This window comes from Anolis sagrei, chromosome 2 (genome assembly GCF_037176765.1).
Source record: "Anolis sagrei isolate rAnoSag1 chromosome 2, rAnoSag1.mat, whole genome shotgun sequence".
Taxonomy (NCBI): Eukaryota; Metazoa; Chordata; class Lepidosauria; order Squamata; family Dactyloidae; genus Anolis; species Anolis sagrei.
Window position 1 is genome coordinate 4,478,040 of NC_090022.1, and position 22,677 is coordinate 4,500,716.

The 22,677-nt window shown below is 44.7% G+C and overlaps 2 protein-coding genes across 3 annotated transcripts in view; both read left to right on the top strand.

Moving 5' to 3' along the window:
* LOC132766386 (lipocalin-like) overlaps positions 1–7,559 on the top strand; it is a 24,242-nt gene extending 16,683 nt beyond the window's left edge. The window contains exons 6-7 of the mRNA XM_067463253.1: positions 4,492–4,634; positions 7,533–7,559. Of these exons, the coding sequence (XP_067319354.1) occupies positions 4,492–4,634; positions 7,533–7,559 (170 nt within the window). The remainder of the gene's footprint in view (positions 1–4,491; positions 4,635–7,532) is intronic.
* Positions 4,421–18,689, top strand: LOC132766207 (zinc finger protein 420-like). 2 transcript variants are annotated; one of them, XM_067465032.1, is made up of 4 exons: positions 4,421–4,521; positions 7,533–7,583; positions 8,781–8,901; positions 11,768–18,689. In XM_067465032.1, exons 3-4 carry the CDS (start codon positions 8,847–8,849, stop codon positions 13,594–13,596), a joined length of 1,884 nt encoding a protein of 627 aa, XP_067321133.1. In that variant the 5' UTR covers positions 4,421–4,521; positions 7,533–7,583; positions 8,781–8,846; the 3' UTR covers positions 13,597–18,689. The 2 variants fall into 2 exon arrangements, with proteins under 2 accessions (XP_067321133.1, XP_067321132.1); XM_067465031.1 differs by lacking the exon at positions 7,533–7,583 and having other exon boundaries at positions 11,765–18,689.
* The last annotated feature ends 3,988 nt before the right edge of the window (positions 18,690–22,677 follow it).

Consider the following 22,677-nt stretch of genomic DNA (forward strand, 5'->3'; position numbering starts at 1 on the left):
TTGATGGAGTACTTCCTCATTCTTACGCACACCGCTGGAAGGTTTTATGTAAATTAGTTAAATTAGCCTCCCCACAGAAAGCGGTACCTAAATTTCCTACTTGACAGATGCAACTGTCTTTCGGGCTGCATAGGTCAACAGCAAGCTAGACTATTAATGGTTGAGAGCTTACTCTGACCTGGGCTGGCTTTGAACTCATGACCTCTCTGTCAGTAGTGATGTAATGCAGCTGGCTACTAACTAGCTGTGCCACAATTATCTGCTTATCCCAGATGATGTGGCAGTGTAGACTCATATAATCCAGTTCAAAGCAGATAATTTGAGATCAGATCTTGGGATATATGGCAGTGTAGATCCAGCCAGAGACATACCTCTTTTTCTGAACACATGGCAAGTTCCTGAGTCCTCCAATTTTGTTTGTCTTTTCTTCTTCTCCTGAGACAAGGTGTATACTGTGAGATAGTTAGATAGTTAGATAGATAGATAGATAGATAGATAGATAGAGTCCCCCTAGGGGTGAGAAAAGCAGTATATAAATACTGTAAAATAAATAAATAAATAAATACTTCTCCCTCCGGATATGTTGTTCTTTGAAAGTATTTTGTAACTTTTAAGCTAGGCTCCGTTCCTGAATTGCTGAAGATCAATGGCTCTACTGCTGGCACAAGAAGCTTCTGATCTGCTAAACTGCTGCTCATGCTGATGTTGCTGCTTTGCTTTTTTAAAATGCTTTTTCTCCTTTTTTAGAAATTACTTTTGAAAACAGAGAAAACAGTCCTTGAAGGGCAGATCCCAGTGGAAAACATTGGCAACCTTACCATGCACACGGAAAGAGGTTTTTCCTGCAATAATTATCTCTCTTTTCTTTCCCAGAGTCATGCTCATAGTCTGTATCAAAGAAGCCCTGCCAGGTGAATCTGAAGAACTGTGGAAGAGAACATCTGGAGAAGGGGAGATCTTCATAGAACCCATGTTTACTATGCAGCTAATAAAGCCAACCTATCATGATTGGCAGTCCTGCTGCGTCCTCTAGTTGGTATTATCATGTGCATTCGGGTCAAATCCAGCCTATATCAACCTCCTTTTTGGGTTTTCCTGGCAAGATTTATTATTCAGGTTTGCCCACATTGCCTTTCTCTGAGGTGGAAAGAGTGTGAATTCCCCAAGATCCCTCCATAGATTTCCATGGTGGAGTCAGGATTTAAACCTTGGTCTCCCAGAGTCCTAGTGCAACACTTAGACCAGGACACCACTCTGGCTCGCTCCTGTTGCATCAGTCCGCAAAATCTCAATGCCCAATTTCCACATTGTCCATGAAGCAAACAAAGCTGTGGCATAGAACCATAGGATCCTTGTGTTGGAAGAGACCTTAGGGGCCATCCAGTCCAACCCCATTCTGCCAAGGAGCAGGAATATTGCATTCAAATCACCCCTGACAGATGACCATCCAGCCTCTGTTTACAAGCTTCCAAAGAAGGAGCCTCCACCACACTCCGGGGCAGAGAGTTCCACTGCTGAACGGCTCTCACAGTCAGGAAGTTCTTCCTTATGTTCAGATGGAATCTCCTTTCTTGTAGTTTGAAGCCATTCTTCCATTGTGTCCTAGTCTCCAGGGAAGCAGAAAACAAGCTTGCTCCCTCCTCCCTTTGACTTCCTCTCACATATTTATACATGGCTATCATGCTAGGGTGGGTGATAGGTAGTGTGTTAGATCTCCCTCCTCATCACAACAGTCTAAAATATTCTCCTTTTTTCAGTGATTACCGAAAGGGATTTTATAGCCTGATTATTTGGTATAGATGCTGATGAACATTCCTATTGGTTACTATGCGTCTACTTTACCAATGAATGAAAAAGTACGGTAGCACATGTATCATTAGTTTTATTCACTGGGATTCAAGGTGGCTGCAGTGTATTAAAGAAGAGGAAGAATTCCTCCTTCTGTTGCTCTGCCTGGCTCTTCCTAGGACTCTTTACATCTTCAAGGAACACAATCCCTGGTCAAAGTGGTCCCTGGTCAAAGTGGTCCCTGGTCAAAGTGGTCCCTGGTCAAAGTGCATCCTGGTCAAAGTGGTCCCTGGTCAAAGTAGTCCCTGGTCAAAGTGGACCCTAGTCAAAGTGGTCCCTAGACAAAATAGTCCCTGATCAAAGTGGACCCTGCTCAAAATGGTCCCTGGTCAAAGTGGTCCCTGGTCAAAGTGGTCCCTGGACAAAATAGTTCCTGATCAAAGTGGTCTCTGGTAAAAGTGGTCTCTGGTCAAAGTGGTTCCTGGTCAAAGTGGTCCCTGGTCAAAGTGGCCCCTGGTCAAAGTGGTACCTGGTCAAAGTGGAGCCTTCTCAAAATGGTCCCTGGTCAAAGTGCACCCTGATCAAAGTGGTCCCTGGTCAAAGTGCATCCTGGTCAAGCGGTCCCTGGTCAAAGTGGCCCCTGGTCAAAGTGGTCTCTGGTCAAAGTGGTTCCTGGTGAAAGTGGTCCCTGGTCAAAGTGGCCCCTGGTCAAAGTGGTACCTGGTCAAAGTGGAGCCTTCTCAAAATGGTCCCTGGTCAAGTGGTCCCTAGTCAAAGTGGACCCTGGTCAAAGGTGTCCCTGGTCCAAGTGGTCCCTGAACAAAATAGTCCCTGATCAAAGTGGTCTCTGGTCAAGTGGTCCCTGGTCAAAGTGATCCCTGGTCAAAGTGGTTCCTGGTCAAAGTGGTCCCTGGTCAAAGTGGACCCTGCTCAAAGTGGTCCCTGCTCAAAGTGGACCCTGCTCAAAATGGTCCCTGGTCAAAGTGGTCCCTGGTCAAAGTGGACCCTGCTCAAAATGGTCCCTGGTCAAAGTGGACCCTGAACAAAATGGTCCCTGGTCAAAGTGGTCCTTGGTCAAAGTGGACCCTGCTCAAAATGGTCCCTGGTCAAAGTGGACCCTGAACAAAATGGTCCCTGGTCAAAGTGGTCCTTGGTCAAAGTGGACCCTGCTCAAAATGATCCCTGGTCAAAGTGGACCCTGGTCAAAGTGGTCCCTGGTCAAAGTGGACCCTGAACAAAATAGTCCCTGATCAAAGTGGTCCCTGGTCAAAAACAGGTTGGGAACACTATGTTAGACTGATATACCTGGTTATCTCTTTGAACTGTTAGAAATAAAAATATGCCATTGCATAAAATATATAGCAGACCTTCAGAAGTATTATTTTGGTTGCCCAAAAAATATATCATCTACTTTCCCATAAAATATATTGGTTTTAAATCATGCTCTCAAGAGACCAAGTAACCAGTAGTCTTTGTTAAAAGTTAACATAGTTGATTTACTTATAAACTTCATATATTCAGCATACAGGTACATTGATTATTGGTTTTATGTTAACTAAATAATACTTAAAACTGTACTATACTTCAACTGACTGTACTATAGTGTCCTCTACATCTGCTGCAATCAGACTCATCCATTAACTGGCAGAAAAAATGAAATGCAAAGATACAGAATGGGGGACAATGCCTGGCTCGAGAGCAGTATGTGTGAAAAAGATCTTGGAGTCCTCGTGGACAACAAGTTAAACATGAGCCAACAATGTGATGTGGCAGCAAAAAAAGCCAATGGGATTTTGGCCTCATCAATAGGAGCCTAGTGTCTAGATCTAAGGAAGTAATGCTCCCCATGCTCTATTCTGCTTTGGTTAGACCACATCTGGAATATTGTGTCCAATTCTGGGCACCACAATTCAAGAGAGATATTGACAAGCTGGAATGTGTCCAGAGGAGGGCAACTAAAATGATCAAGGGTCTGGAGAACAAGCCCTATGAGGAGCGGCTTAAGGAGCTGGGCATGTTTAGCCTGAAGAAGAGAAGGCTGAGAGGAGATATGATAGCCATGTATAAATATGTGAGAGGAAGCCACAGGGAGGAGGGAGCAAGCTTGTTTTCTGCTTCCTTGGAGACTAGGACGCAATGGAACAATGACTTCAAACTACAAGAGAGGAGATTCCATCTGAACATGAGGAAGAACTTCCTGACTGTGAGAGCCGTTCAGCAGTGGAACTCTCTGCCCCGGAGTGTGGTGGAGGCTCCTTCTTTGGAAGCTTTTAAGCAGAGGCTGGATGGCCATTTGTCAGGGGTGCTTTGAATGCAATATTCCTGCTTCTTGGCAGAATGGGGTTGGACTGGATGGCCCAGGAGGTCTCTTCCAACTCTTTGATTCTATGATTCTATCTCACTGCAGCATCCTGACTATACTCCTGCTCTAACTGACATCAACAGACTCATCTGACTTCCAGCTGACTCAAGTCTCAACTGACTTCTGACTTAATTGACTCCAACTGGAGTCTCACTCTAATAGTAGGATCATATGGCCTGCAGTCCCTTTCCAAGAGGAGCCCCCTTTGCTTTCCCCCAGGATGAGGTCAGAAGATGCGTCACTCTTCTCCTCCCCCTTGTTTAGCATTTCCATTGCCTTCTCTAGGAAGCTTGGAGGACTAAGAAGAGTTCCCCACTCCCTCTTTTCCTCCTTTCTTCCAGCCAAACTGTCATTTGGAAGAAGGCTCCCAGGTGCCTTGGGGGGCTGGGGCTGGGAAGGTGGGCTGGGTGCCCTTTGGGCTTCTCCCTCTTGCTTGGCTTCCCTTGCTGTCCTCCAAGTGGTCCTGAAATCCCACTTGGGAAAGGTGCAAATCTCTGCAAATCCCCCTCTTGCCTGGGGAGGGAGAGATGTCTATTTTGGGTTCATGCCTGGAAGGGGGGGGGGGTCTCCTGGAGGAAGGGAGGGGGTCTGAGTATGTGTATGTGTGTAAGGAGGGGTGTTGTTGTGCTGGAACCAAGGAAGCCCCCCTGGTCTCTCTTTTCCCCTCTCCCTAGGCCTCCCTTGCATGCTTTGGGGTCTCCGATATGTGGGGAAGGGGGCTTCCAAGGGGGAGAATGTCCTATAAGAAAGAGGGGTATAAGAGAGAGGGGGTCAGGGGACAGTTCCACCTTGTCTCCTGTGCTATGCTTTATTTATTTATCGTGTCAGGAGAAAACCAAACAGTTGTATTGCATTTTTAAACAAACAAACAGACAAAACACAGAATTTGCAAGCTTGGTAGTTGATTGAATGTCCTTTGACCAGTATCTGGCCACTTGGAGTGCCTCTGGTATTACTATAAGAAGGTCCTCCCTTGTGCATGTGGCAGGGTTCAGGTTGCATTGCAGCAGGTGGTCAGTGGTTTGCTCTTCTCCACACTCGCATGTCGTGGACTCCACTTTGTGGCCCCATTTCTGGAGGTTGGCTCTGCATCTCGTGGTGCCGGAGCACAGACTGTTCAGCGCCTTCCAAGTCGCCCAGTCTTCTGTGTGCCCAGGGGGGAGTCTCTCATTTGGTATCAGACATGGATTGAGGTTCTGGGTTTGAGCCTGCCACTTTTGGACTCTCGCTTGCTGGGGTGTTCTAGCGAGTGTCTCTGTAGATCTTAGAAAACTATTTCTTGATTTAAGTCGTTGACGTGCTGGCTGATACCCAAACAGGGGATGAGCTGGAGATGTCTCTGCCTTGCTCCTTTCACTATTGGCTGCTACTTCCCGGCGGATGTCAGGTGGTGCGATACTGGCTAAGCAGTGTAATTTCTCCAGTGGTGTAGGGCGCAGACACCCTGTGATAATGCGGCATGTCTCATTAAGAGCCACATCCTCTGTTTGAGCGTGGTGAGATGTGTTCCACACTGGGCATGCGTACTCAGCAGCAGAGTAGCATAGTGCAAGGGCAGATGTCTTCACTGTGTCTGGTTGTGATCCCCAGGTTGTGCCGGTCAGCTTTCGTATGATGTTGTTTCTAGCGCCCACTTTTTGTTTGATGTTCAGGCAGTGCTTCTTGTAGGTCAGAGCACGGTCCAGAGTGACTCCCAGGTATTTGGATGCGCTGCCATGCTCCAGTGGGATTCCTTCCCAGGTCATCCTCAGAGCCCCGGATGCTTGTCTGTTTTTAAGGTGTGCTATGCTAATAATATAATATAATATAATATAATATAATATAATATAATGTAAAATATTGTATATACATATAATATTTATAATATTATAATGTAATGCAATATAATACTACTAATAATATGATATTATAATTATATATTTATATTACATATAGTATTACTAATAATATGACAATATAGTGGTAGAGTGCAATATAGTAATATTTAATTCCTACCTCACCCAGGGTTTTAACTTTTTAACATTTTAATATAATATAATATAATATAATATAATATAATATAATATAATACATATAATATTTATAATATTATAATGTAATGCAATATAATACTACTAATAATATGATATTATAATTATATATTTATATTACATATAATATTACTAATAATATTACAATATAATGGTATAGTACAATATAGTAATATTCCTTATCTCATATATCTGGCCCACCCTTTGTGTTTGATTCTACTATGCTATTTTATACTGTTTATTTTATTTGTTGTTTTGTATATTTTGTTATGATTTATTTTTGCTGTTTTGTGTCTAATTATGTTGTATTATTTTTGGGCCTGGCCTCATGTTAGTTGCCCCGAGTCCCCTTTGGAGAGATGGTGGCGGGTTATAAATAAAGTGTATTATTATTATTATTATTATTATTATTATTATTATTTATTAATACTGATATTGTACTATGCTAATAACATAATATATTGCATGTATATATATCTGGTAATCCGCTTTGAGTCCCCTTCGTCATCTTAGCTGCCCCAAGTCCTCTTTGGGGAGATAGTAGCGGGTTATAAATAAAGTTATTATTATTATTATTATTTAATGCAGATATTGTACTATGCAAATAACATGTTGTTGTTCATTCGTTCAGTCGTCTCCGACTCTTCGTGACCTCATGGACCAGCCCACGCCAGAGCTCCCTGTCGGCCGTCACCACCCCCAGCTCCCTCAAGGTCAGTCCGGTCACTTCAACGATGCCATCCATCCATCTTGCCCTTGGTCGGCCCCTCTTCCTTTTGCCTTCCACTTTCCCCAGCATCATTGTCTTCTCTAGGCTTTGCTGTCTCCTCATGATGTGGCCAAAGTACTTCAACTTTGTCTCTAGTATCTTTCCCTCCAGTGAGCAGCCGGGCTTTATTTCCTTTATGCAAATAACATAATATATTGTATGTATATATATCTGGTAATCCGCTTCGGGGTGAGAAGGGCGGCATATAAATGTCGTAAATAAATAAACAACAAATAAATATTTGAAAGTATTTGGAGCCAGGAGGCCAGAGAAACTGTTTACAAATGGGGGAGATGAAAGAAGGGAGAGAGAAATTGACTTGCAAAAAATATGGGGAATTGTATTGTCGAATTTTTTCATATCCGGAATCACTGGATACTTGGGAAGGGTCCGACGTGTGATCCAATACAATAGCCAGCAGAGTGATCTTGTCTGCTGTGGACTCATCTGGTTGTGTTTCAAATAATAATAATAATAGACATGGAGAGCCCAACTATGCCTTTCTTAGATATGATCTACACTTAGATGTCCTTAACCTCCCATGAATCTCTTTTTAACAACTCTTTCTTGTCCCCATTTTTAGGTCACCAACTCCATGGATGCCCTCTGAACTTCTCTGAACAACAGCTGTTGGGTAGGTTAAGTATTACACGAATGCAACTCCACCCCGTAATATTTTCTGCATTTTAATGTTAGATATATTTCTATGACTTTTCCCCTTCCACCTGAGTCTGCTTGGGTTTTAACCATTTACATTTGGTGGAGACACAGGAGAGGCCTCCCCAATGGCGATAGGATAATTTCCCCAATGAGATGAGACTGGCTCCCTCCCTGTTTTTCCTTCTGCCTTTTCATTCCAAAGAGCCTAAAGAGATGCTGGGCATTTAATGTTCAGTGTATTTATTAGGATAGTGTTTAAAGAGCTTTAATTGAGTGTATTATTATTATTATTATTATTATTATTACTATTTGAAGCACAACAAGATGAGTCCACAGCAGACACTCTGCTGGCTGTTGAATTGGATCACACGTCGGACACTTCCCAAGTGTCTAGGACTACGTGATGTATCGGCAAATGATTTGTGCAGATCCCTTTTTGCAGCTGGCAGATGATAATCTTGTCAGCGCTGATTGTGTTTAAGTGCAGGCCAAGGTCTTTAGGCACTGCACCCACTGTGCTGATCACCACTGGGACCACCTTGACTGGCTTGAGCCAGACTCTTTGCAGTTTGATCTTTAAATCCCCATATTGTGTCAGTTTTTCCAGTTGTTTCTCTTCAATCTTGCTGTCACCTGGGATTGCAACATTGACAATCCATACTTTGTTTTTTAACACGATTGTGAGGTCAGGAGTATTGTGCTCTAGAACTCTGTCTGAATTTGGAAGTCCGAGTAGTAGTGTTCATATTTGGGCATATGGAATATTCGTGCCAACTTTGGTCCAGATCCATCATTGTCTGAGTCCAAAGTGTTCTCTGGATTCAGGTGAACTACAACTCCCAAACTCAAGGTCAATGCCCACCAAACCCTTCTAGTGTTTACTGTGGGTTATGGGAGTCTTGTGTGTGCCACATTTGGTTCATTTCCGTCATTGGTGTTCAGAGTGCTCTTTGATTGTAGGTATACTATACATCCCAGCAACTACAACTCCCAAATGACAAAATCTATTTTTTTAGTGATGGTCACTCCTTGGGTTAGTAGGTGTCCTGTGTCCAAATTTGGTGTAAATTCGTCCAGTGGTTTTTGAGTTATGTTAATCCCACAAATGAACATTGCATTTTTATTTATATAGATCACAGAATCACAGAAGCAATGCTATTTCCCCTTTCAGATGCTGCTCTACTTTGAGGAGATATCTATCTAATTTCCCCAAGAAGGAGTGAAGTCTCTTGGCCAAATGGCTCTCTACACACAAGTCAAGGTGGAGGAGGATGAGAAGGTGGCCATCCTGAGTAAGTTTTGTTGGGCCGATACTGAAGGAATGAATTCATTCCTTCTCTAAGGATGTCTTTCAGGAAATGGGATACAGTGAACCAAGTTTTAGTTTGTCCAAAATTGTATTTTTAACATAAATCTTAATTTCAGTGTCATGCCTAATGCAAGTGGAGTGGGGCGGTGAAACAAGAATCTGAGAATCATAGAAGGCCGGGGGTGCCTTGGCTGAGAGGCCCTTTGGATTTCCCCACACAAAGTTCTTTTAAAGACTTAGAAAGTTCAACAAAGTTTTTATTGTAGCTTAAATCTTCAATAAATCCAACAAATACTTCAAGGCTTTGAATCAACTGGTGGCTTGCTTAAATCTTGTCCACAAGGGACAGGCAACTTTCTTCATAAACTGTTTCCTCCTTGTACAAGGGAAATCCTTGACCCCTCCCTGGGCAATCTGACTTAAGCTCTGCTACACCCGGTCCAAATTGCATTATGGCTGCTGCAAGTGGTCCTTACCAAACAGAGTCCTTTAGTAGATTTCCAAGAGGAAAGAAGGCTTTCAATTCCCAGTGAAGGCTGGCTGTAAAACCGTGGAGCTGTATTTCTCCAGCAAAGAGCTGGCTGTAGAGTTGTGGAACTAAATTCCCCAAGAAAGGCTATGCTGTAGTTCTCTGTAGAGCTGTGGGACTGGATCCCCCCCAGCAAAGCTGTAAAAGACAAAGCTTTCTACAGGTGGAACTGATTCACGTCCTGTACAAAAGGCTTCTCTGTGTAAACTGAACTCGAGGTCCCCCTTTTCCCTCCTAAACCCAGAAAAAGGGGCAGAACTAAAGAACATAATGATAATTGATGGGTCATTGGCCCTATGATTTTAGATTTTAGCTATTCTTATAAGCCGCTCCGAGCCCCAAGGGAGTGGCGGCATATAAATATGATTGCAAACCAAGGGAAGCCACCTTATTGCAAAATACATGGAACATCTATCATACAAGATCTAATCCTAGAAGAACAAGCTGACCTGGCCTGCATTACAGAGACCTGGCTGGACGAGGGGGGAGGGGTGAATCTCTCCCAACTCTGTCCACCAGGTTACTCTGTGCAGTACCAACCAAGACCTGGAGGGCGAGGAGGCGGAGTTGCAGTGGTCTATAAGGATTTTATCCCCATGATCAGGTGCCCCATCCCACAATCATCTTCCTTTGAGTGTATCGGCATTAGGATTGGTGACCGGGACAGGATAGGGATTATGTTAGTGTACCGACCACCCCGCTGCACGACAGTCTCCCTACCTGAGCTAGCAGGGGTGGTCTCGGACATGGCTTTGAACTCCCAGCGGCTTTTAGTCCTGGGAGATTTCAATGTCTATGCTGAGGCTCCCCCAACAGGTGCAGCTCAGGACTTTATGGCTGCCATGGCAACCATGGGCCTGTCCCAACTAGTATCTGGTCCCACCCATAGTGCTGGGCACACACTGGACTTGGTCTTTTGTCAGGGATGGGATGAAGGTGACGGGGTGGAGGAGCTGATCATCGCTCCATTGCCATGGACCGATCACCACCTGATCATGTTTAGACTAACTCTGCTTCTTACCCTCCGCAAGGGTGGTGGACCCATTAGAATGGTCCGCCCCAAGAGACTTATGGATCCAAATGGTTTCTTGATGGCTCTTGGGGAGTTTCCCACCTCCTTGGCTAGTGATTCTGTCGATGCTCTGGTCTCTTGCTGGAACAGTGAGATGACTAGGGCAATTGATACAATTGCTCCGGAGCGCCCCCTCTCAAGCAATAGAGCTAAACCGGCTCCTTGGTTCACTGAGGAGCTGGCGGCGATGAAGCGAGAAAAGAGGAGGCTAGAGTGTGTGTGGCGTCAGGAGCCTACCAAATTAACCCAAACATGTTTCAATACCTTTCTAAGGTCCTACGGCATGGCAATAGCGGCGGCACAGAAACTATTTCTTGCTGCCAATATTGCATCCGCAAAGAATCGTCCAGCTGAGCTATTCCGAGTCGTCAGAGGACTATTAAATCTGCCTAAGTGCGAGATCCCTGACGACTCGGTGGCTCGCTGTGAAGCATTTGCTCGGTTCTTTGTGGATAAAATTGTGTTAATCCGGTCTGACTTTGACGCCATGTTAACTGCGGTCTCTGAGGATGTAACACGAACACCTGCTTGTCCGGTTTTATTGGATTCATTTCAATTGGTTCAGCTTGAGGATGTGGACAGGATCCTTGGAGAAGTGAGACCCACCACATGCATCCTAGACCCCTGCCCATCCTGGCTGATAAAAGAAGCCAGAGGGGGATTGGCGGAGTGGGTAAAGGTGGTGGTTAATGCCTCCTTACAGGAAGGAAAATTTCCAGCGAGCTGTTATAAAACCGCTGTTGAAAAAGCCATCACTGGACCCCACCCAAAATTAAATGTATTCACTTTTAATAGCTTTAAAAAAATTCTCGTAAACCATCTCAAGGAAGGAATTTGCCCCTTTTCTCAAAAGCAGCTGCATTGTTGCTTAATTACATTTCAGAGTCTGAATAGAAAAGTTAGCTCACAATGGGTTGTTATGAGTTTTCAGGGCTGTATGGCCATGTTCCAGAAGCATTCTCTCCTGACGTTTCACCCATATCTATGACAGGCATCCTCAGAGGTCGTGAGGCCTGTTGGGTGGTATATAAACCCAATTTTCCTAGTTCCAACAGACCTCATAACCTCTGACGATGCCTGCCACAGATGTGGGCGAAACCTCAGGAGAGAATGCTTCTGGAACATGGCCATACAGCCCAGAAAACTCACATCAATCCAGTGATTTGACAACACATTAGCTCACAATCTCAGCATGCAGAATTCCCAAGTTTTTTTCCTAATGTGACTTTTCTCTTTCTCCTCAAGCAGATGCTAAGGAGGATAGCGAGGCCTATCAGGAGTCAGCTTTAACCTCAACAAATATAACCAAGCCAGTCATGAAAGAAGAGGAAAATGAAAATCAAAGGGGACAAAAAAGACAGAGAAGACGGCAACAAAGGAAAAACAACTCCTTTGCTTCTCTGGACCCTGATTTTCCCAAATCCCTGGACTCACATTCGAAACAATGTCCGATCTGTGGGAAGAAATGGAAATATAAATCGCACTTCAAGATACACTTGAGAGTTCATACAGGGGAGAAGCCGTACCAGTGCATGGAATGTGGGAAGACCTTCAGTCAGAGTGGACCATTTTATGCCCACCAGAAGAACCACCAAGGGGAGAATCCATACAGCTCCGTGGAATGGACAAAGAGTTTCAGTGATGGTGACTCGGGTGCTGACCATCAAAAGACCCAAACAGAGGAGAGACCATACCGATGCACAGAATGCGGAAAGGGTTTTAGTAGCAGTGGACATCTACATTCACATCAAATAACTCACACAGGAGAGAAACCGTATACGTGTATGGAATGTGGGAAAAGCTTCGCTCGTAGTAATAGTTTACAAGCACACCTAAGAATTCATACAGGGGAGAAACCATATCAGTGCATTGAATGCGGAAACAGTTTTAGTCAGGCTGCACACCTACATTTACACGAAAGGACTCACACAGGGGAGAAGCCGTATACATGCATGGAATGTGGAAAGAGTTTCAGTGGAAGTGGACACCTCCGTTCACACGAAAGAATCCACACGGGAGAGAAACCCTATAAATGCATGGAGTGTGGAAAGAGTTTCAGTCAGAGTGGAAATTTGCGCGCACATCAAAGAACACATATAGAGGAGAAACCATATCAGTGCATGGAATGTGGAATGAGTTTCAGCGCGAGTGGACATCTGTGTTCACATCAGAGAACACACACCGGGGAGAAACCATATAAATGCATGGAATGTGGAAAGAGTTTCAGTCAGAGTGGCAATCTGCGTTCACATCAAAGGACTCACGTAGAAGACAAACCATATAAATGCATCGAGTGTGGGAAGAGCTACAGCCAGGGTGGACATCTGCGATCACACCAAAGGAAACACACAGGGGAGAAGCCATATAAGTGCATGGAATGTGAAAAGAGCTTCAGTGATTATGGAACGTGTGCTAAACACCAAAGAGCGCACACAGGGGAGAAACCATACAAATGCACGGAATGTGGAAGGAGGTTCTCTCGTGGGGACAGTTTACGTTCACATCAACGCATCCACACAGGGGAAAAGCCATACAACTGCTTGGAATGTGGAAAGAGCTTTGGTGACAATGCCTGTCTACAGTCGCATGTACGAACCCACACAGGAGAGAAGCCTTACAAATGTTTGGAGTGCGGAAGTAGCTTTAGTCAGAGTGGAAGCTTACGCTTGCATCAAAGAACTCATATAGAGGAGAGACCATATAAATGCACGGAGTGTGGAAAGGCCTTCTCTCGGAGTCAGTATTTACGGTTACATCAAAGAACCCACACAGGAGAGAGACCATATCAATGCCTAGAATGCGGGAAAAGCTTCAGTCAGAGTGCAACTCTCCATTCCCATCAAAAAATCCATACAGGGGAGAAACCGTATAAATGCGTGGAGTGTGGAAAGAGCTTCTCTCGTGGGGACAGTTTGCTATCACATCAAAGAATCCACACAGGGGAGAAGCCATATAAATGCCAGGAATGTGGAAAGGGTTTCAACCGAATGGATCATGTACGTTCACATCAAAAAACCCACAGGAAGGACAAAGGCTCAGTGAAATCAATGCAGACTACTTCTGTAGCACTCCCCTGATTAGTGTGCGGTGGAGTGAGTGGCTTGAGGAAGGTGAAGGGAGAATTGCTGACCACTGTAGAGAATTAAAATATGGTACCTTCACACAGTAGAGACATCACACTTGCAACGAATTTCCGCATAGTCAAAGCAATGGTATTCCCCGTAGTAACCTATGGATGTGAGAGTTGGACCATAAGGACCATGCTTTTGAACTGTAGCGCTGGAGGAAAATTCGGAGAGTGCCTTGGACCGCGAGAAGATCCAACCAGTCCATACTTCAGGAAATAAAACCTGTCTGCTAACTGGAGGGAAGGATATTAGTGTTGCACTCCAGGACAGGAAAAGCCATCTGACTTTAAACACCAAACCGTTGGATGGAAAACAATCCTTTTATTGAAGATAATTAAAAAGGAGTAAGGTAAAAAAAACACTTTAAAGAAATAGGTAAATCCAATTAGGTAGGAAGATAAGCAGGAACAAAGCAGTCCAGGGTAATAGTCCAGCAAAATCCATAGAAGCAAAGTCAAAACTTCCCAAATAAAATGCAAGAAATCAGGAAACATGAATCCAAGGCATGAATATAGAAGCATAGAATCCAAGAATCAAAGCCATGAAACAAAGGCACTTAAGACATGACTTTTCCAAGCAAAGCTTCCATAGACAAGGATGAGATCTTGACTTGATTCCAAACGATGCTTCATCTGACTACATATCCTGTACTTGGGAATTTTATATCATCATTAGCTATGTCTCTAGCACTCAGAAACTGGTTTTGCTTTAGCTGAGAATTTCTTATCTCTTTCTCTTGGAACCTGGCAGAACGCCGAAGCCACTGTTCGGATATCCTATTTTGACTGATCTTCTCCATCTATCTATTTGCTCATTAATTTCTACAGCTGGGCCGGGTGCTGAGCTGTTTTCATGTTCCCTATCATTGGAACTCTCTGGTAACAATTCAGAAAGCACACCATCATCCTCACACTCCTCAGGGACATTCTCATGGGAAACTACACTTTGAACAGTGATCTCCTGGTCATTCTCTGCATCAATATCAGTGGCCAAACCACTGCTATCTTGAAACTCATCTTGCAACTCATTGACATCACTCCCCACATCCAAAGCACCCTGATCCTGAAACACAATCACAGGCTGAGCTCCAATACTTAGAGGCAAAGATGAAGTACTTTGGCCACATAATGAGAAGACCGGAAAGCTTAGATAAGACAATGATACTGGGGAAAATGGGAGAAAAAGGGGACTGGTGGGTGGATGGTATTCTTGAAGTGACTGGCTTGACTCTGAAGGAGCTGGGGGTGGTGACGGCCGACAAGGAGCTCTGGCATGGGCTTGTCCATGAAGTTACGAAGAGTCGGAAGCGACTAAATGAATAAACAACACCTTCACTCCCAAATCAAGCTAATACATATATAAACTGGACATGGGAATCACCATTGTTGTGGTGACTTAGAATGGGAGGCAATGGGGCTGATTGTGAACACAATGGAGGATACCTGTGAGTGAAGGTAGGAATAAAGTAGTAGTAGTAGTAGTAGTAGTAGCAGCAGTTAGTAGTTTGTTACCCACCTCTCCCCATAAGCTTTGTGTCTTATTAGAGATGGAAATGGGGGGGGGGGGGGGGGGGAAGACACTGTACCCAGTACTTCCCACCCTCCCAGTATTTAGTTTCCTTTGTGGTTTCTCTCCTGTGACATCCAACACATTTTGAAGTAACTCGCACTACCATTAGTTATTTACATACAAAGGCACAAACACACTGAAGCTGTGGCATGTAACCAGTGAATTGGTATTCACTCAGTTATCTGAAGCCTATATGTATCTGCCTACGTAGGTATGACTTAGAGGAGTGGTTCTCAACCTGTGGGCCCCCAGGTGTTTTGACCCACAACTCCCAGAAATCCCAGCCAGTTTACCAGCTGTTAGGATTTCTGAGAGTTGGAGGCCAAAACATCTGGAGACTCACAGGTTGAGAACCACTGACTTAGGGGGTTGGACTGGATGGCCTATGGGGTCTCTTCCAACTCTATGATTCTATGACTTGTATTGAGAAGAGATGCATACCACCCTGTTGCAACAGCTCCACTTGCTGCCAGTTTGTCTCTGGGCACAATGCAAAGTACTGGTTATAGCTTATAAAGCCCTGAATGTCCCAGGCCAGGCTATTTTCAGATCATATCTCCTTGTATAAACTTGCCTAGGCCCTCAAGTCCTCAGGAGAGGCTCTCCTCTCAGTCTCACCACCATCACAAGCATGGCTGATTTTATTTATTTATTGTGTTGAGCAAACCAAACAGTTGTATTGCATTAAAAAAAAAACCAAAACCCCCACAAAGTTTGCAAACTTGGCATTCTATTAAATGTCCTTTGACCAGTAGTGGCCACTTGAGGTGCCTCTGGAGTTGCTATAAGAAGGTCCTCTATTGTGCATGTGGCAGGGTTCAGGCTGCATTGCAGCAGGTGGTCTGTGGTTTGCTCTTCTCCACACTCGCATGTCGTGGACTACTCTTTGTGGCCCCATTTCTTAAGGTTGGCTCTGCATCTCGTGGTGCCAGAGCGCAGTCTGTTCAGCGCCTTTCAAGTTGCCCAGTCTTCTGTGTGCCCAGGGGGGAGTCTCTCATCCTGTGCCAGCCACTGATTGAGGTTCTGGGTTTGAGCCTGCCACTTTTGGACTCCTGCTTGCTGAAGTGTTCCAGAGAGTGTTTCTGTCGATCTTAGAAAACTATTTCTAGATTTAAGTCGTTGACGTGCTGGCTGATACCCAAACAGGGGATGAGCTGGACATGTCACTACCTTGGTCCTTTCACTATTGGCTGCTACTTCCCGGCGGATATCAGGTGGTGCAATACCGGCTAAGCAGTGTAATTTCTCCAGTGGTGTAGGGCGCAGACAGCCCGTGATAATGCGGCATGTCTCATTAAGAGCCACATCCACTGTTTTAGTATGGTGAGATGTGTTCCACACTGGGCATGCATACTCAGCAGCAGAGTAGCATAGCGCAAGGGCAGATGTCTTCACTGTATCTGGTTGTGATCCCCAGGTTGTGCCTGGGGTTGCACAGTTGATGGGAATGTGAGATGATGCCCTTCTCAGTGTCTGCTCCCAAATCTGGAACTCCCTTCTTCCCAGGAAAACCAGAATGGTCCCTTCCTGGTGTCTTTCCAGTGGCAGACTGAGGGCACTTCCACACTGCAGTTAAACGCATGCTGAAGCAGATTTTAAAAAACCCGTTTTGATGCGCATTTAAGTCTCTGTACCCCTCCCCCAAACCCAAGCTTTCCAGTGGGGTGTCTAGATGTCATTCTGGTAAGTTTTTAGAAGTTTTTATGGCTTCTTTTGAAGACTTGGGAGGTTGAGGGGACTCACTCTTGGGTAGTCCCAGGACTACTTGCTAGGGAGTCCTCACAGGCCCAATACCCCATTAGACCCGGGCCTTTCAGGAAGGCCTGGATCTAATGAGGCATCTAAGTAATTTGGAAGCAAGCAGGTAAATCCTACTTTGTTCTGAATTAATTCACTTTTACTTGAGGTGTCGTTTGGACACCTCAGGTGAAAACCTCAACAAGTTCCGCATTTTTGGGCCTGTCTGGAAGCACCCGGAGACCTTTAGGAAGACTACGGTATCAACATTTTTTTTTTGTCATGTCAGGAGTGACTCCTGGTATGAGAAAATTGGCCGTCTGCAAGGACGTTGCCCAGGGGACGCCCAGATGATTTTGATGTTTTATCATCCTTGTGGGAGGCTTCTCTCATGTCCCCGCATGAGGAGCTGGAGCTGATAGAGGGAGCTCATCCACCTCTCCCCGGATTTGAACCTGTGACCTGTTGATCTTCAGTCCTGCCGGCACAGGAGATTAACCCACTGTGCCACCGGGGGCTCCGGTATCAACAATAATATATACCGTTTAGGGCTTTAGCCTGTAAACGGTGCTGGCCCAGGCTACCTGTCCAAATGTATCATCCCCTATTAACCAGCACATAGGTTTTGTTTGATGTTTTATTATTTGCTTATGAGTTTTACTGTGTATTGAATGTTGTTGTTGTCGGCAGCCTCGGCCTTTGTAAGCCGCATCGAGTCCTTCGAGAGATTTTGCGGGGTATAAATAAAGATAATAATAATAATAATAATAATAATAATATTAATAATAATAGATTTAGATCTTCTGGAGAGGCCCTGCACTCTGCCCATCTCCAAAGTGCGGCTGGCAGGGACAAGAGATAGGACCTTCTCAGTGGTGGCCCCTTGTTGTGGAACTCCCTCTCTAGCGACATCAGAGCAGCTCCCTCCCTATTAGCCTTTAGGAAAAGAGTCAAAACCTGGCTCTGTGAGCAGGCCTTTGGAAGCTAGGCAATGCAGTATTTTTGAATCGAAACCTTGTGCAGTTGACCTTGGAACTGACTTAGACCATGAACTTGGATGGCGTGTTTTCTAAGTTTTCAACTTTTAAAATCTCTTTTGACTCATGTTTAATAGGTTGCAGTTATTGAAACGTTTAGGTGATTGTGTTGAGGCTCGACGTTTTGCCATTGTAAGCCGCCTTGAGTTCCCCTGTTGGGGTAGAGAAGGTCTGGGGTACAAGTATGGCAAATCAATCAATCAATCAATCAATCAATCAATCCTCTAAAGCTAAATAGGCCCCTGAGTATATTATACATTGTGTTCCAAATCACATAGACTCTTTAAGAGGGGGTGGGAAAAGACACAAAGTAGAATACGTGACCTGCCTGGATTAGAGCAGATCTCCACCTTGGACTGAGGAATTTGTTTGACATCCTTTAAATATCGACAATACAATATTCAATTGTATTATTGAAATATTTTAATAGCTTTCTGTATGTTTCTACGTATGTGTGTATTACCTATTTCTATGGCTAAGGTCGCATTGCTTTGAGTCAGTTCCTGAAATGATTCCACTAACTCTAATTGTCATTTTCTTTATTGTAACCCGCTTCCACCCCGGTTTCTGCCATGTTTGGAAGGGCCCTCATTTTCTAATGATTAAATCTACCGCCATCCTTTTCGTTGTTGGTCCTTACTCATTTTCCTCGAGGTAAACCTCAATATATCTGTTACTCATAAAGGACTTTGAAATTTGTGTGTATGTGTGTGTGTTCTTGTATCATAAATAACAACAGTCAGATATTTACAAAACAAGCCTTGCAGCACTGGGATTGTGGCGCAGCTGGCTGAGTGTCAGCTGCATTAAGATCACTCTGACCAAAAGGTCATGAGTTCGAAGTCAGCCTGGGTTGGAGTGGGTTTCCAACCAATTGTGTAGCTTGTTGTCGACCTTTGCAACCCAAAAGACAGTTGCATCTGTCAAGTAGGAAAATTAGGTACCACCTTAAAGTGTGGGGAGGCTAAATTAACTGATTTATGAGGCCATAAAGAAGACTCCAGCAAAGCGTTCCAGTGGGGAAGCATGCGGGGAATGCGGAAGTGCTTCATCAGCGTCGCAGATGGACGATGAAAGCGACAGCTCCCCTGGCGGCCAGAAAAAGTTAAATAGCCTCTGTGTATGTCTGTATATGTTTGTATGTCAAAAATTGGCATTGAATGTTTGCCATATATGTGTACACTGTAATCCACCCTGAGTCCCCTGCGGGGTGAGAAGGGCGGAATATAAAAAGCTGTAAATAAATAAACTTGTTGAGCAGGCCTTCCTGGGGGACCTGGAATAGAAAGTCCTCAGCCTGGGGAGAGCTCAGAGGGACTGCTTCCTGGTCTGAAGAGGCTGTGCCTGATTCTCTAGCAACCTGCAACCAGCCGGATGAAGCTAAGGGTATAGATTCGGTGGGCACAAGATGCAACCTGGGGCCTGGGTGTGGCCCTCACAAAGATTTGGTGTTCAGAAGCTCTAAGTCTTAGAGAGAGAGACAGTCATGTGCAGCACTATACCTGGGAAGTAATTGAAACCTGTCATTTCCCCTCTACATGTTTCCTTTCTCTATCCACCAAAGTTGTGGCTTGGCAAGGTTCTTACACTCAGGTTAGAGCAGGCATGGGCCAACTTTGGCCCTCCAGGTGTTTTGGATTTTGACTACCACAATTCCTAACAGCCAGCAAGCTGTTAGGAATAGTGTTCCCTTGCTGTTCCGCGGTTCGCTTCAAGCAAATTTGTTGTTTCTCGGGTTTTTCAAAAAAAACAGCTCCTCTGTTGAGCCAGCTCCACTGGCTGCCAATCTGCTACCGGGCACAATTCAAGGTGCTGGCTTTAGCCTATAAAGCCCTAAACGGTTCTGGCCCCACTTACCTCTCCGAACGCATCTCCACCTATGAACCGACTAGAACATTAAGATCGTCTGGGGAGGCCCTGCTCTCGGTCCCGCCTGTGTCTCAGGCTCGCTTGGCGGGGACGAGAGACAGGGCCTTCTCAGTGGTGGCCCCTCGGCTATGGAATGCCTTACCGGTAGACATCAGACAGGCACCATCATTGCTGGCGTTTCGGAGAAAGGTCAAGACCTGGCTTTATGAACAAGCGTTTGGTTAAACAGTGCAACCGAACATAGGAAGACGGTAAATGGAACATAGGAATGGCACAAGGATTATGAGTTCGGATCTGATTTCATTGAGGCGCTATGTTTGTTTCATGTTGTTTGTTAATTGTTGTGGATCGGTGTTGTTGATCCTGTTGTTACATTTGTTGTGTTTTTAATTGCACTGACACTGTTATGATAATTTGTACCTTGTAAACCGCATTGAGTCGCCTGTTTGGGCTGAAAAATGCGGTATAGAAATAAAGCAAATAAATAAATAAATAAAACAATTTAAAATACAAGTAGAGAGGGAACACTGTATACCCATTATTGAAATGTGTTGTTTCTCCAGCATAGGTGTTTCCACAGATTTGAGTTGCCCTGGGGAGGGAGGGAGAGGGCAAGGAAGGAACTCCAAGGCGGCGCTTCCCAGAAGCTGGAAGCATTGCTCTGGCTGGCGGAGGCAGCAGGCTACGAGGGAGGTGTGCATGTGGTTGGCGAAGAGCTGGCAAAGATCCCTGTCCAGCACTGGTTGTTGCGCAAAGTGTGTTTTAGCCAAGTTCCATGCAAAAGGAGCTGGGCATGTTTAGCCTGAAGAAGAGAAGGCTGAGAGGAGACATGATAGCCATGTATCAATATGTGAGAGGAAGTCACAGGGAGGAGGGAGCATTGTGCCCTGGAGCCATTGTGTCCTAGTCTCCAGGTGAGCAGAAAACAAGCCTGTTCCCTCCTCCCTTTGACTTCCCCTCCCATATTTATACATGGCCATCATGTCTCCTCTCAGCCTTCTCTTCCGCAGGCTAAACATGCCCAGATTTCAGCCATTCCTCATAGGGCTTGTTCTCCAGCCCCTTGATCCTTTGAGTCACCCTCTTTCTCTGGACACATTCCAGCTTAGAGTCAACATCTCCCTTCAATTGCGGTGCCCAGAATTGGACCCAGTGGGATTGCAGGTAACTTGGTCTGACCAAGGCAGACTAGAGGGGTAGTGTTCTGGTACAGCCGCACCAGGAGCTCCAGCTTATCTTGCTATTTGTTGATTACTGCGTGTATTTTAAAGTTTTATGCCTTTGCAGTTAGATGGCTTTCCTTACTTTGTAGTTATTGGGTCAATTGCTTGTCAATTATCATTAGGTTCCCTGGTCCCGCCCCCCTTTTGGGCTTTGGAGGGAAGGGAGCCATTTTTCAGTTAGTCTTAGCTAGGAAGTCAATGTACAGGACGTGTACAGACTTTCTCCTGTACAAAGGCTTCAACCCTTAAGACTTCCCGGGGGAGAACAGTCTTAAGAGCATCTTAAGAGCATCTAAAGATTCCCAAAGGTTCCAGGGAAACAGCCGTACAGCCCTGAGGAATTTCGAGGGAATAACAGCTTTAAACATCAAGAATTCCAGCTAAGTGACTACAGGCCTACTGGTAGGTCTACTTGGTGTTGAGACACAGTTCAGCCCGGCAGTGGATTCACATCAGTCAGGTCTAGGTTCACATTTAGCCTGGGAGGAGCTAGAAAGGGATTTTTCCTTGAAAGTAAAGCAAAGAAACAGTTAGAAGCTACCTGTTGCTTGAAGCCTGGAAGCATTTGTTTAATCTTTGAAGACAAAAGGAAGTTTCTGTTTAATTGTTCATCAATAAAAGACTTTGTTGTATTTAAGCTCAAGCTTGCTAAAGACTGTTTATTGGGGGGAAATTCTCTAAGGGCTTCTCTTCAGGCCCCCTGGCTTCCCGTTGGGCTAAAGTTGCACGTCCTGTTTTAAAAGCACTTCGTTTCAAGCCCAGCGTGCGACAGAACAGATAGCATGACTTCTCTGGATCTAGGCATTATGCAGGCCAAAATTCCATTGGCTTTTTAAGCTGCCGCATGACATTGTTGGCTTCCTGTCCACGAGGACTCCAAGATCTTTTTCACACGTCCTGCTGTCGAGCCAGGCATTGTCCCCTAACCTGGGATAAGAGTGATGAATTCATTCAACACAGAGACAGTTCATTGATGAAAGGAAACAGTTCCCCTTTCGATACCACTGAACAACAAGGAATTGAGATGGAACAACTTTATTGTGTATTTATTTATTTATTTATAACTTTTGTATCCCATTCTTCTCTACCTCCATGGAGGGACTCAGAACGATTAACAGCAAAATCCAATGCTATACAATAAATAATGTCATAAAACAATAAATAAGTTCTAAAATACATATAAAAACAATTCACCACATTAAAAACAACATCCAACTCAGTCCAAAACGCTGAGGCCAAATAACTCTTAGTCTATATCAAATCATCCATCAATCTGCAAATACCTGACTCCAAAGCCAGGATTTAACCTGCTTCTTGAATGATAGGAGAGAGGGGGCAGATCTAATTTCGCCAGGGAGACAGTTCCATAGCTGGGGGGCCACCACAGAGAAGGCCTTCTCTCTAACTCTTAGTCTATATTAAATCATCCATCAATCTGCAAATGCTTGACTCCAGAGCCAGGAATTTACCTGCTTCTTGAATGACAGGAGAGAGGGTGCAGATCTAATCTTGCCAGGGAGAGAGTTCCATAGCTGGGGGGCCACCACAGAGAAGGCCCTGTCTCTAACTCTTAGTCTATATCAAATCATCCATCA